Here is a 14,346-nt window from a genome sequence, read left to right on the forward strand (position 1 = left end):
TGCCAGATTTCTCTCTAGGTAATATTGCGAGAAACTGTTCCACAGGTATGAACGTACTGCTGGCGAGTTTCCTGTGACGACTTGTTGCCAGTCACTACCGTATTTACACGATTGTAGGTCGGCCCATTTTTTCAAATTTGGCAATCCAATGTTGGGGGGTCGACTTAGAATCGAAACCGAACCGTGCACCTACGTTTCCATGGTTACGGTAGAAGCGTAGCGTATTAATTTACCGTATTGCATACATTTTGATTGCGCGCACCACGAGCGCACGGCTCTTGTGGGAGCATCGATCATGGAAGAGCCGCCGTTTGGGGGGTACTGGTAGTTGGAGGAAGATCCGTCGTTAGGGGGGTATGGTAGTTGGCGGATGAGCCGTCGTTTGGGGGGTAATAGTAGTTGGCGGAAGAGCTTTTCTTTGAGATACGATTGTTTTCGACGGCCACGCGCATCTGTCCCTTCTGCTGTTGTGCTGAATCGGCGCGCCTGTCATGAGTGCCAAGAACTTTCGGCACTCGTTCACAGCAGCGTTCAAACGGGCTGCTATCCTCCATGCCGAGGAAACTAACAACTGCACAGCAGGACGCAAGTTTGGAGTCGGTGAACGTGTGGTGCGGCAGTGGCGGCTTCAGCGCGAGAAAATTTGGCCTCCCTGGTTACTGTGTGCAGGTGGGTCCTCTCTGCGTGGGCGGCTGTACCTCGCGATGTCGTGGTGCAGTCATTCGCGAAGTGTGGACTTGCACTTGATGACGACGTGCTGTGGGACCGCAGCAGCTATGACGGCAGCAGTGCCAGTGAGGTCGACTCTAGTGACGATGAGTAGTCTTAGCAACCCCGTCAATAAATTTCCCTTGTGTGAATGCACTCGCGTGGTTTTTCTCCCCCCCCCCCCCCCCCCCCGCCTTTTTTTTGAGAGATGCAATTTTGGGGGGGTCGACCTACATTCGAGTCGACTTACAATCGTGTAAATACGGTACGCCTGCCATTGGCAAGTTTTTGTCTCAGCCGTACAGCCTAAGCTGCTAGGCCTAACTAGTGCCACTTGCATGGCCGTCAGCAGCCATAGATTGCTGTGGTTTGGTGCTGTGTCAACGTGATGGCTACTTCATTTACAGCTGCCATGTTTCCAGCATTGAGCAAACCGTGGCACATTACGCAGCATCAAAAATTTTGGTTGTCGTTATAAATTGGTTCCGCCTTATATTTGTGATTGTGATTTTCGCATACTTTAAACAACTGGAATTTTCACTTTCTTTTAACACCTTGGTTCTGCCACAATAAAGACCAAAAACGCGCAGGACTGTAAAGTGAGGCTTGCTAAAAATGGGTGTTTAGAGCCACGTGCAAATAAACTTGCTACACTATAACTGATGCAGTGTCGGATCCTGCATTTTTGGCTTTTATAGCAGTAGAGTGCTCCATACAAACACAGCATGGTCAACCAAATTATATATCTCGTTGGTTAAGTCTGAATTCGCAATACAGCCGAATCTTGATAATTCGAAATCGAAGGGGCCCGAAAATTTGTTCGAATTAAAAGAAGGTCTTATTTTTGTAGTATTTGTGCACCATAGCACAATGTACGAACGATGCGAGTCGTGAAATGCGGCGCGCAAGCACAAAGCTAGCGAGGGCCACGAAACTGCCTCCGCCGGCCAACGCTTGCTTCCCGATAAAGGCAGAAAACGAAACTACAGGGAGCGTGCGGCACTGGCACGGCGACGTGCGTGCAAGCACGTGGAGACCGTCGAAGGTGAGGGAGGAGGGCAGCAGAGAAGCGGATTTGGCCTTGGCAACGCCGTCGCTTTGGTGGCTCCCCTCACCCTTCCTCGTAGCTCCCCCACCTTTGACCGTCTTCGTGCGCGCCCGCCGCCGTGCATGCGCCGCTGTTCCCACCGGCCTGCACCAGCTTAACCAGCTCCCTGAAGTTTCAGGTTCTGCCGATGTCGGGAAGTTGGCCGGACTGGTCCTCCGCTGCTGCTTCCCTCTGCGCTGCAGCCGCAGCGTTGGCTGAGACGTCGGCACATACACACGTGTTCCGGTGCGACGGATAAACGGCGACCTTGCCATTTGAGACTGAAATTTCCGCCGCATTTTTTTCATTTTCCTTTTGCGGCGCGTGGCGTTGAGGTGTCTTTTCTAAGCTTTTGCTCTATGGCGGTGTCGGAGAAATGACGGTCGGAGGCACCACCTCGTGATTTGGCGCGCTGCTGAGGGCATTGTCGGTGTGCCGTATGTTCGAATTAGACAGTTTTAGTTTGGCGTTAGCGTAATAGCGGGGTTACAGGAAATAGCGTTACCGTTCCACAAACGAACTTTGCAGAGAGAGAGTTTTAGTATAGCGTGATAGCGTAGTTTACATGCGGGACGCTATTCCATTACACTTTAAATTTCGCATATAGGGCACCTAATTCTATGTGTGTGTGTGTCCGGAAAGTGTGATAGGCAGCGCAATGGAAGCCAGGAGCGTGTTGTATTTTTACTTCACATGTCCGTCGATCTGCAACGAAACAGACAAGCAGTACAAGCTGTCTACCATAGCCTCCAAAATCCTCCCATCTCAGAGGCCATATGCCGTCGTCGCGCCTATCTCCTGACTTTATCGACAGGTGGCGCTCACATCTCGTAGAAATTAGAGTTACTGTATATGCTCCCTACGGGAGCAGAGTTGCGCGTAGGTCCGCCATCTTGCCTGGCAAGCAACCAAACCTATGTGGTGAAGCCGAACTCCGTTTTTGCAGGCGACATGCCTACCCTGTCGTCGGTCGACCATGGGCGCTTTTCCATCGCGTGTGGACCGCTTTTCCGTCTAATCGCAAACAAAGCGCATGGAAACAGCTCACAAGATAAAATAGTCAAGAAGAAAAAAGCCACTGCTGATTTTTAACGCGCGGCGTGAGATGGAGCGCGAATAATATTAGTTGTTTTTTGGACTTGTGCGTTTACCTGTGCACCTTCTCGGAACTTTCCGCTTTCCGAGCGATTGGTGCAGTTGGGAGCAGAGCACCCGGTCAATTAGAGAGGTTTAGCTTGTCCGGTTATCGGGTAAACGCAGGCGGACCGAGCGTTGGGGCCTGTTGGCGGAACCGTAAACGTGAGCGGCCTGTATGGTGCTGCCATCTGGTGGCGCAGAGCGCAAACAGACAAAAACAGCTAATACGGTAGTAACCAAGTGTATTTTACTTCGCTGCTGGCGTAAGTTTTCGGCAGCAACACGATTACGCCACTGCCGAAAATTTACACCAGCAGCGAAGTAGAAATCACTTGGTTACTGCAATATTAGCTGTTTTTGTCTGATTACGGTGGAATTTCGATGGAACTACGATTGAACACCTGTGAGATCTGCTGCGCATGTTGTGTTGTTCCGCAGCTGACACGCACGTAACAGCGAACGCCAAGATCGACCAGATTCGCTTTGAACTTGGCTAGCGTTAACTTGCGTCAATCCAGTTCGCTGCAGCGGCGGCGTCGGGAAATACAAGAAACTGGCCGGAGCATCAGTTTCTCCTCAGTGCACGGTTGCTTGGAACCCACGTGATGGCGTTCGGCCAATGGAGGCACGATCGGCGTTCATAAATCAGACGCGCAACTCTGCTACCTTTGGTAGCATATACAGTAACTCTAGTAGAAATTTTCTTTCGTTAGGCTTAGGCGCGTTCAAAAGGAGAAGCGATCTCGTAAACTCCGCTAAATTATCCATAAAAACATGTTGTCGATCCTGCCTGAAGGTAAGCGAAAGCCATTTACGCAGTGATTTCCTGCCAACGAAGTCAATTATTCAACAGCGACTCCAAATTCAGTTTGAAGCGGGCGGCCGGGACCACCGCCATGTTTTACGTACACTACGTAAACACGCTATCACGGTAACGTTAACTCTGAGAAATAGCGTGCGCACGGTAAACGGTATGGGTCGTTTAGCGTTCTGCGCATGCGCATTTCGATCCAGCTATTCCAGTACGCCCGCTATTCCGGTAACCACGCTAAACTAAAACTGTCTATTAACCGTCGCAAATGCTTTCGCGTTCGAATTACTGGGCGTTTTTGCCCATAGGAATACACATAACTTTGACGGGAGCACAGCGTCAGTTCGAATTAAGCGTGTTCGAATCAACGAGATACGACTGTATTTAGGTTTAACTGTACTGCAGTTCATTGGCATAAAAGGCCGACCAGCTATTGCAACACAACGATGCAATAGCTAGCATGCTGGAGTCAGCAACACAAAAGTGTGCATAGATATTACTTCATTTCATGGCAAACAGTGCACAGTAGACTCTCGCTAATTCGATCCCCATACATTTCTGTGGGCCAAAACTTTCATTATCCGAAAATGGGCCCTTACCGGACAATTCAAATTTCAATGGTCCCCATAGTGACCCCAGTAGGCTTTGGCACTGATAGAGGACAGTGAATGAACTCACTACCCATAAACAGGAAAGGTTGATTTTCAGCCTGCCTGTGGAAGAGTCTCATGCGACAATGAATGATAAAGCATTTACACAATTCTAATGCACAGCTTATTTTCCCAAGAAAACGGGCATGAAAATTGCCTGCGCACTGCAATTTCATATGAAACCACATTTAGTACGACATTGGCAACAGCCTACAGTCACTGGCATGGCAAGTAGAGCGCAGGCCAGCGACAAGCACAAGGATGACGCACTACTTTCATGACAAAAACCTCATCAAATGAATTTATGCAGTAGAAACACAGTAGCGTCACATGTTTTCACTGAGTCTTGTCTTGAACACATTGCAGGACACATTGGTGAAGCGGCTAGTCACAGTGGGACATTCACGAAATGAGGCACAGAGGGTGAGGAAGAGCTGTCCGAGAGTGACGTCGGTGGACATTAAGAATAAACAGATGTCCACACTGCGAAGGTAAATCCTGTAGGTATCATCTTTATCCGACTGCCAGAATCAACAGGCGTGCAGCATTTTTTCTTGGTGTAGAATTGGGTGTGCATTAGATTTGGGTGCTCATTGTCTTCTACACCGAACACATAAGAATTGGGCAACTGCTGCCACATAAACCAGCAGTCAACTTTTCTCTTGCCTCTTGTTTTAATTTCACCCACCTGAACATTTCCATTGTTGCTGTCAGACACTGTGCTCCACTGTACCTTGTCGATGCGCACGCTGGGTGCTGCCGACAGGGTGGCCTCGGTGACTGGCTGCTGCTGGCTCAGCTGTGGTGTCGGGCTCTTGCTGCCCTTATCCTTGTCGTCCTCCTCAAATGCCGGCAGCAGGTCCTCTCGGCCGTGGAAGCGGTAGCAGTTGATCACTATCTGGCGCAGGGCGTGCGTCCACGACACCTGCTGGGGGGACACACACCCCCCGTCAAGGAGAATGTTTTTTTAATCCTAATATGCAGCATGTCCCAGCTAAGGTTATCCGAGGATTCGAAAAAAAAAGAAAGTTGCAGCTTCGCCCGAAAGACAAATCATCGATTGCGATAGCTGTGCAAATATTCGAAAACTTCGAATATTATCGAATGTATCGCTGGCTGTGTGGGAGCAAACATGGTTTTTAGCATTTGTTTCTATCTAACCTAAGAATAATGGGGTGATGTGCTTAATTTTACAATTTCGTGCTGCTCGCAAAATTTCGTCCGTAAAGCATACTTACTACTCAGCCACTAAAAATCTATACTTTGCAGGAAAGCTAGCCTCTCAGTAGCAAAGGACACGGCGATTGCACACTTCCCCCCCCCCCCCCTCTTTTTTCAGCGCCATCCCCGATTCTGAGCCTATTGCTTGACAGCAAGTGCGATGAGTGATGACTGGCACAGGGTCAAATGCCTCCGAGTTTACGGGTATTTGATGTGGTATAATAAGGCACAGGCTGGCAAGGGCAGCTAGTGCGAATTACTAAATTTTCCAAGTTAACATGAGCCAAACCACAATGTTTGAGTATAACAGCTTACTAGTCTAGTTTTTAACAATTACAATGTAATTGCAACGCTGCAACATAACAAATTAATTCAACTTGCTCATAAATACATATGCATATCAATCATTATTCCATATTTGATTCGAAATTCGAAGCTAGGTATTCATATTCAACTTGTATTAGAAAATTTCTATATTCGCACACCCCTACAAATTAGTGGAGAGCCATACGAAGTAGGGATAGTAGTTTTATTGGCCGTATAACATTGTAAACATAGGCATATGTTATATCGTCAGTTAAGGATTGCCTTGAGTGCAACGCCGCTCCCAACAATGTAAGTGTACTGCGCCTTTCCATCTGTTGAAAACGTCAGTCTACGTTTGGCCAAGGAAGTTCTCCCCCCATCCAAGGAAGTTCTCTTTTTCTGTGGTGCTCCGCGCCGTCGGCCGTTCCGGCCGCCCCGTCGAGGCAACTACAACTTATGAAAATAAAACAACTGGCGATGAGATGAAACTTTCTTCTGCAACTATACTGCTACTACTGCAAGCACGGACGATGCAAAATTGCGCCCTGCTGCTGCTTCGCCGGCTACTTCTACTGCTCCTTGGTCCGGCGTTACGACCATGGTGTTCGCGCCGCCGCCTTTCCTTGCTTTGCCCAGTACACCTCCAGTACCCTGGCAAGTGTGGAAGCGCTCGTTCCAGAGGTTTCTACTGGCGGCGGGAGGCGAGGCGTTATTGGACGACAGGAAAAAGGCCATTTTGCTGTCGAACTTGAGCTTCGAGGGCCAACACCTTTTTTACAACTTAACGTAGCAAGCGGAATCCACCACAATACAGATCCAGGACAAGGTTCATAGCAACTATGAAGGAAAACATTAAAGGGTTTTTAAGGACTTTCAAGGCCCTAACAATTTTCCAGGGCTTACTTGTTTATTGCAGGTTTCATTGCATTGTTTTCTGCAGGTTTCAACATCCATTTTGCCAGCTTGCTTAAACTAAATCATTTCATAATCTAAACGTATTGCACACGCACACACACACACACACACACAAAAAGAGGCCCATTCTAAAATGGCATTTGAAGTGGTATAATAAGGCACAGGCTGGCCGAATAAAATTGTAAACATAGTGGCAATTACTAAATTTTCCAAGTTACCGTATTTATTCGAATCTAGGCCGATAGTTTTTTTTCAAATAATCACATACGAAACTCTAGGGTCGGCTTAGATTCGAGGATTTTAAAAAAACGCGCCAGTTTTTAACTGAAACTGATAAATATGGTGCATAGTTAGCGCCATCTAGAAAAGTCAGTATCGCAGCCGCTACTAGCCGCGCCAGTAGCCACCTGAAGTACACGAGCGACGTCGCCATTTTGACCTGCGTCGTATCGGTAGTATTGGTATGGTGCAGCATCGGCACGCTTGTGGCGTTATCGTAATGACACCAAATGGGCGATGCCACTATTACGGTGGCTAGAAGGGGGAGGTGGGAGCAACGCAGCCGTCGGAGAGCGGGGCGCGTGTTGCAGTGATTCATGATGCCGAGTGGTGGCGCGCGTCGACACTAAGATGCCTCCGCTGTAGCTTGGCTGCTGCCGGAGCTAGCGAGTGCGCTCGGTTTGCATGGTTCTATTCGGTTCTTTTAGCTCCACGGCTCATTTCTGTTTGCATTCACGCTGTGCAGTTGTACCTCCTTGTGGTGACAATAGTTTTACACGTTGCCATGCCGTAAGAAGCCATGGCAAGACGCATGAAACGACAGACGCACTGTTTTGCGCCGGGCTGCACAACAGGCTATGTTTCTGCTAGAAAATTAAAGCACAAGAAAAAAAACATCCCTTTTCTCGGTTCCTGATGACGATGAGGAACTTAAAGCGTGGCAGCGGCTCGGGCCCCATGCATATAAGGCTTTAAACAGGACTTGGAAGATATGCAAGCTGAACTTCGAACCCCAGTTGAATCATCTACAGGGTGTCCCAACTATCATGCAACAAGATTTAAAAATATCCTAATGCCGCATAGCTGGACAGAACCAAGGCAATGTTGTTTGCCGTCGCTTGTAGATGCTCCAATTATTTTTTGCATTCCGCTTAATTACATAATTAGTCTTAATTATTCAATTTCTTGAATATTACAATTAGATGAAAAGGGTCGATGTGAAAATTGTAGAACAACTTGATAAACTACCCATACAACTTTCTTTTGCTCAATACGTGCTGCATAAAAGTGTTTTTCCGAGCATGAAAGAAGCCAGCGAATACACGCAAAGTGCCTCGAGCGGCCAGTCGCGCGGCAATTTTGCATGTATTCGCGGGCTTCTTTCACGCTTGGAAAAACACTTTTATGTAGCACGTATTGAGCTACAGAAAGCTGTATCGGTAGTTTTTCAAGTTAATCTACAAGTTCACATTGACACTTCTCATCTAATTATAATATTTGAGAAGTTGATTAATTAATGAAGACTAATTATGTAATTAGGGGGAATGCAAAAGTAATCTGAGTATCTACAAGTGATGGCAAACAACATTGCCTTGTTTCTGTACAGCTACGGGGCATTTGCATATTTTTAAATCTTGTTGCATCATAGTTGGGACACCCTGTATAATGGATCATATAATAAAGTACTGTATGTCGTCCTTTTGAGTATTCTTCATGTCCCCGCCGTTCTAGTTCATCAGCGAATAAAATAAGTTTGTTTATTTAACTCCTATGTGGAATGATTTCTAAAGCATCATATATTGGTATTAACCAATTTGACGAGCAGGATGCAGTGCGTCGCAGTAATATGACCTAAGGAGCTCTTCACTGCGAGCCTAAAAATAGGTGCAGCTTTTTTTACCCACACCACTAGCATAATCTTTTTTCGCATTAGCTGAAATAATTCTTTTTTTCACTCCCGACGATTTGGGAAAGCACGTAGAACGCATGCGACCGAGACGAGCGAAAAATATTTGTGCCGGCCGTGACGTGCCCGAATCTAATGCATTTTAACACTTAACCGCTCATCAGAGGATAGCTGCTATTCATTTATTGTCTCCTCTACTAACAAGGCACGATATGCATTAGCTTAACGCTAGTTATGTCAAATATGCGACCGCTAATTGAGAACAGAAACGCCCGCTTCGAAACCCGCGGCACTAACGGCCATCCTTCCGCGCCCGGGGAGCGATCTTGCTGTCGACTGTAGCGCCGCCGCTGCTGTCATGATTGCTTGCAACACTCCGCCGCCACCATTGCTCTCACCTCCCCCTTCTAGACACCGTACCCCTATAGTGCCGCTTTCTAAACGAATACTGTATTTACTTGAATCTAACGCGCACTTTCAACACGACCCTAAATCTGCGTTGGCATTTCAAAATGGCCGCCTCGCACGCGCGTCGTGCCTAGCTACCGTAGCATGCGGAAGCTTCCTCCGAGTGCTGCAGTACACGTGCTTAAGCAATAGTCTACCGTCTGTCTTCACGTTCTCAGCGTCTGCTCTATCTATCAGCATGAAGTACCGAGTTCATCATGATGCCGCATTTAAAAGGAAAGTGATCATCTGTGCGGAGACGGACGGAAATCGGGCCGCATCACGGGCGTTCGGAGAATCCGAAACTTGCGAGCGTGACTGGCGCAAACAGAAGGAGAGGATTTTCGCCAGCAAAGCAATGCGGAACGGTTTCAGTGGACCGAAGCAGGACGTAATCTGCGACGATCCACTCCGGCGATACGATCAGGCTTGGCCCTATCTTGAAAGCAATCTGCGACGGGTAAAGTCCGCCGCGCCAGTAGCGCACCCAGGATCTCGGCCAGGGGGGTGTTGACAGTTTGCCAATACCATCTAAACAGCACTAATTTCGATTTCTTCACGGGAAATTGTCAATAAAGTGCGCTTTTTGCGAGTGTGCAGACGATTGCCCGTCTTACATCTTAGTTGCAGCACTCAAATGCGTAAGGAAAGAAAATGGGTTAAACAAAAGGGGGGGGGGGGGGTTAAGTCGGCCTCAGGGGGGGGTTACAACCCCCGAATCCCCCCCCGTCGGTGCGCCACTGCGCCGCGCGCCGTGTTTTCGCCATGTTGAAGCGAGAGGCATGCTAGCACGAAGGCGCGCTTCGTTTCCAGCGTTTTGACAGTTCGTTTCCGCGGTCAACGAGAGAAATGTGTTCATGTTTGCTTGAGCGCGCGTGACGCCGTGCTTGTTAATAGCGGTCTACTAATTTGCTACCGCATTCGATGCATCGCCTTTCGGGCGAAACTGCAACTTTTTTTTTATTCATCGCAACATCAGTGCATCGGGAGGAAATGTATTTTTGCAAATGACAGAAAGTTGTATTTCAGTTTTAAAGCATGAGGTGCGCGGTACTGGTAAAGGACTTTTTCCTCACGGAAAACGGGTGCGCGTTACAATCAAGGAAGCGTGAGAATCGAGTAAATACGGAAGTTGTGCTAGCTGCAGAGGCATCGTCAAACGTTCAAGCCGGGCGGAACTTCGGCATCGGTCTGTCGTTGGAGGGGGCCACGGGAGATGGTTTTTGCGTGCGCCGCAACGTGTGCTTCTTCCAAAAATGCAGCATCTCTAATGCGCTGGATGGTACTGAATATGGCGCACTGTTTGAAGATGTCAGCAGTAAGGAAGATAGCGACGAGGCTAGCAGCGATGGTGACATAGAATGAGCTCGGCATGTTCAAATTTAATAAATGCTGTTTCATTTTGCGAATGCTGTCCTCGCTTTTTTGTTCGGCCAACATTCGCGGTAAGTTTTTTTCTTTTTTTTTCGGACTTCGAACTTTTTGGGGGTCGGCTTAGAATCGGAGTCGGCCTAGATTCGGGTAAATACGGTAACATGAGTTAATGTAAGGGTTTTATGTAATGTAAGGCCCGTCCAAGTTACCAGCATGTCAACTCACCGCACGCCGTTTGCCATTCGCGGGCCGCCGTTTGACGGCGGTCTTGTTTGTGAACGGCAAGATTTCCTTGCCGTAGATTTCCTTGCCATAGAGAGCATGGGACCGAGACCCATTTGTGCGTCAGCCTTACAGCGAAGTGGCCAATCAGCGACTAAGGAGTGGTCATTTTAGCGCCACCGGCAGCCTCACCGCTGCTGATCACTCAACGGCGCCGATATCGTCGCTAGGCCTTCTCTGGTTCACTTAAAAGCTAAAGCGGACGGTGCTTCGGAATGTATAACTGACATTCACAAGCTGCAATATTTTCTTACCTTTGTTGACACTCTTCGCAATAATTGTACACGTGGAAGAATAAAAGTTGTCGCAGTTTCACCTGAAAGGCGAAGCATCAATTGCGATAGCAAATTTGTATAGAGCTATACGAAGTAATGATAGTAGCTTTATCAGCTGTATAAACTTGGACATGCAGCAGCACCGGCAACATGCAGAACTGTTGTCGACGCCGTCGGCGTTTTGCCCGCGTTCACACAAAATGCGTGCGGCGTTGGTGGCTGTTGCCGGAGCCTCTGATATAACTAGGCACTTGGTGCTGCAGCTAAACGTCGCCTCCTTTCCCTCCCCCTCCCCCCCATGGTCTTTTGTGCGTCGGAAGAAGGCGCGTTTGTTCTACATATATGGTGATTGTAAAGGAGGAAAGAGACGCCTACTTCTGCAGCCCTTAAGGGAGCACGGCGCAGAACGCGCGTTTGTTTTCCGCCGTGGGTTCACTCCCCATGAAAGAGCGCGTCCCTCGCGCCCTTTCCCTCGCACATACAGCGTTCGGCGGCGCCCGGCGACGATTTCATCTCCATTGACGTCATACGGAACCTCACGGCGACGGCAGAAATCTGCTTTGGAGTGTCTATATAATTGCTATCGCAATAAAATACGCTGATATTAGCGGCGCCGTCAGCTGCAATGTGAGCACAGCCAAGCCAGTCATCTGCCGTCGGTAGCCGTGCACTGCAGCTGAGTTCGACAAGTATCGGAGCTCTCATTCGTGTTTAGCGTTTCACAGTAGATATAGTTTTTCATAAAATGTAGAATTTATGCATCACTTTATCTAGTGGAAATTATTTTGCTTGGAACAGAAGCTGCAGCCAATGTTTGCGTCGCCGGTGGTGGAGACGCGCAGCTTCGCAGTCGTCGATTGGGCTGTCGATCGTGCTGCGGGTGGTGTGCTGGCCGAACTGCCATCTACTTTGGACACCTCTCGCGCGGCAGACGTACAGCACTAGAGGCCGGTTCGCTGTCGGTATGTTTGCCACTAGCGTGGACATGCCTTAACTGGAAGTGGACAGTGTTTTGAAAAGCGCGTTGGCGATGACGTATGTCACGTGACATTTGGAGGAGCACTCTGCAAGGAGGAGAGATCAACCACCTGACGAACGAAGAGTAGCGAAGGAAAGAGCAAATACTTTCACCAGGACAGTATTTTGATTGTAAGTAGTCTATATAAACATAAGTTATCCGAAAAAGCATTTTTAGAATTCATAAGTAATCGTGAGAACTTTTTTTTTCTACATACACTAATACCACAACTAATTACTCCTCAAGAGCTAGGAACTTTATTAAGGTAAAAACCAGAACAAATTACGGCAATCAGCTTTTACAGTGGCAGATACCTAATTTACTTAATGATGAGCATGCTTTATTTAATATTATGCAAGATTCCTCAACCATTTCAGTATTCAGAATGAAATCGAAACTGTATTTTCTCAACAATTGACTCCTGTTTTTTAAATTGATTTTCCTGCTTTTCAACTGATATGTTGTCATGTGCTGCAATACTTTTTTTTTCCATTTGGCTTTGGCCTTTCTGTACCTAGTTTTATTTCTTCATTTGCATTATTTATACTTATTGTGCTGTATTGACTTATTGAATGTTTAATTGTATCATTTGTATATGTACAAGTATGTATATATGTGCGTATTATGTGTATATTTGTAACCATTTTTTTTGCACTGTTACCTGCTGTGCTTGTGGCGCCAGGAGCCTAGTCAGGCGTGCATAGTCTCGCCTTTTGCTCTGGCGCCATGACAATCTTGCATTGTCAAAATCATAATAAGCTTCAAACTTCAAACGAGCGAGGGCCGTGTTTCTATCATCAAACGTGTGTAACTCCGCTACTACAGCACCATTTCGAAAAAGTATCGTGGCTACGTGTTCGTTGCAGACTCGTGCAGAACTGCAACACCACAACTCAATTTCGACCTCTAGGTGGTTTAGGGGACCTTTAAAAGATTGTCTGGGTACATTACGTTACCTTGATGATGTCTTTGTTCGGGGTCATACTCAACATCACGTGACCATGATAGAAATTTGCAAAGGGTGCTTTCCAAAATAAGTGATGCATGCATGCAGTTGAACCATAAGTGTGTATTCAGTGGCCCAGAAGTAACTTTCCTCGGTCATAAAATTTCTGCAAACGGCATTTTGCCGACGGACAACAAAATCAAAGCGATTGTTGAGGCTCCACAGTCAAACGACAAGAAGGCACTGCATTCCTTTCTGGGCCTCACAGGATAATATGCAAAATTTATCCCACAATATATTGACATGGTAGAACCACTAAGGAAACTTCTAAGGCAAGGACAAGCTTTTGTCTGGGATCAGGATACTGAATACAGCTTCCAGTCTATTAATTCGAAGAAGTTAAGTGACCCGTCATTTTCAATGCAAATTCTAACGGATATTTTGAATAGCCCGCATGGCTCTATCCGGATAATTCATAGTTTCCGGCTAGCAGCAACACGCGACTCTTAGGTTAGGGCACTCCATACAGTTGCCGACCGATTTTCCGGACCTCGCAGGGACCATAAAATAGTTCGAAAAACTTGTTTGGCCAAGAAAAATAAAATTCATTACGCCGCTTCATCACCATCATCATCAGCCTATATTTGTGTCCACTGCAGGACGAACATCTCACCTTGCAATCTCCAATTACCCCTGTCTTGTGCTAGCTGATTTCCTAACTTCATCCCCCCACCTAGTTTTCTGCCATCTTTGACTGCGCTTCCCTTCTCTTGGTATCCATTCTGTAAGTCTAATGGTCCACCACTTATCCACACTACGCACTACATTGCCGGCCCAGCTCCATTTTTTCCTCTTAGTGTTAACCAGAATATCAGCTATCCCGTTACCTGATGCTTTCGATATCCCCGATGCTTTCGAGCATTGGCACCAATTGGCATGGTATGCTTGGTTGGGGCCCGATGCTCGAAAGGCTTTGCTGCAGGTGCAGAGTATGCGCTTGATGTGCATAAATTGTGCGCGTGGTGTGCTTGGTTGCGGCCCCGACGCTTGAAAGGATTAGCCGCAGGTGCAAAGAGTATGCGCGTGATCTGCATAGATTGCGTGCTTGGTTGCGGCACCGATGCTCGAAAGGCTTTGCTGCAGGTGCAAAGAGTATGCGCGTGATGTGCATAAATTGTGCGCATGGTGTGCTTGGTTGTGGCCCCGACGCTTGAAAAGATTAGCCGCAGGTGCAAAAAGTATGCGCGTGATCTGCATAGATTG

General features: G+C 47.5%; 1 protein-coding gene across 5 annotated transcripts in view; it reads right to left on the reverse strand.

The window, feature by feature from the left end:
- LOC119430996 (nuclear respiratory factor 1-like) overlaps nt 1–14,346 on the reverse strand; it is a 157,795-nt gene that overhangs the window by 60,903 nt on the left and 82,546 nt on the right. For 2 of the 5 annotated variants that reach the window (XR_005187954.2, XM_037698462.2), the window contains exon 7: nt 5,082–5,321. The exons of 1 other annotated variant lie outside the window; for it this stretch is intronic. Coding sequence is in view for 3 of the 4 variants with exons in the window: in XM_037698462.2 (XP_037554390.1) it covers nt 5,082–5,321 (240 nt within the window). In the remaining variant the exon portion in view is untranslated. The remainder of the gene's footprint in view (nt 1–5,081; nt 5,322–14,346) is intronic. 2 more of the 5 variants (XM_037698463.2, XM_037698464.2) reach the window with 2 other exon arrangements.

This window comes from Dermacentor silvarum, chromosome 10 (assembly GCF_013339745.2).
Source record: "Dermacentor silvarum isolate Dsil-2018 chromosome 10, BIME_Dsil_1.4, whole genome shotgun sequence".
In the NCBI taxonomy this organism is placed as follows: Eukaryota; Metazoa; Arthropoda; class Arachnida; order Ixodida; family Ixodidae; genus Dermacentor; species Dermacentor silvarum.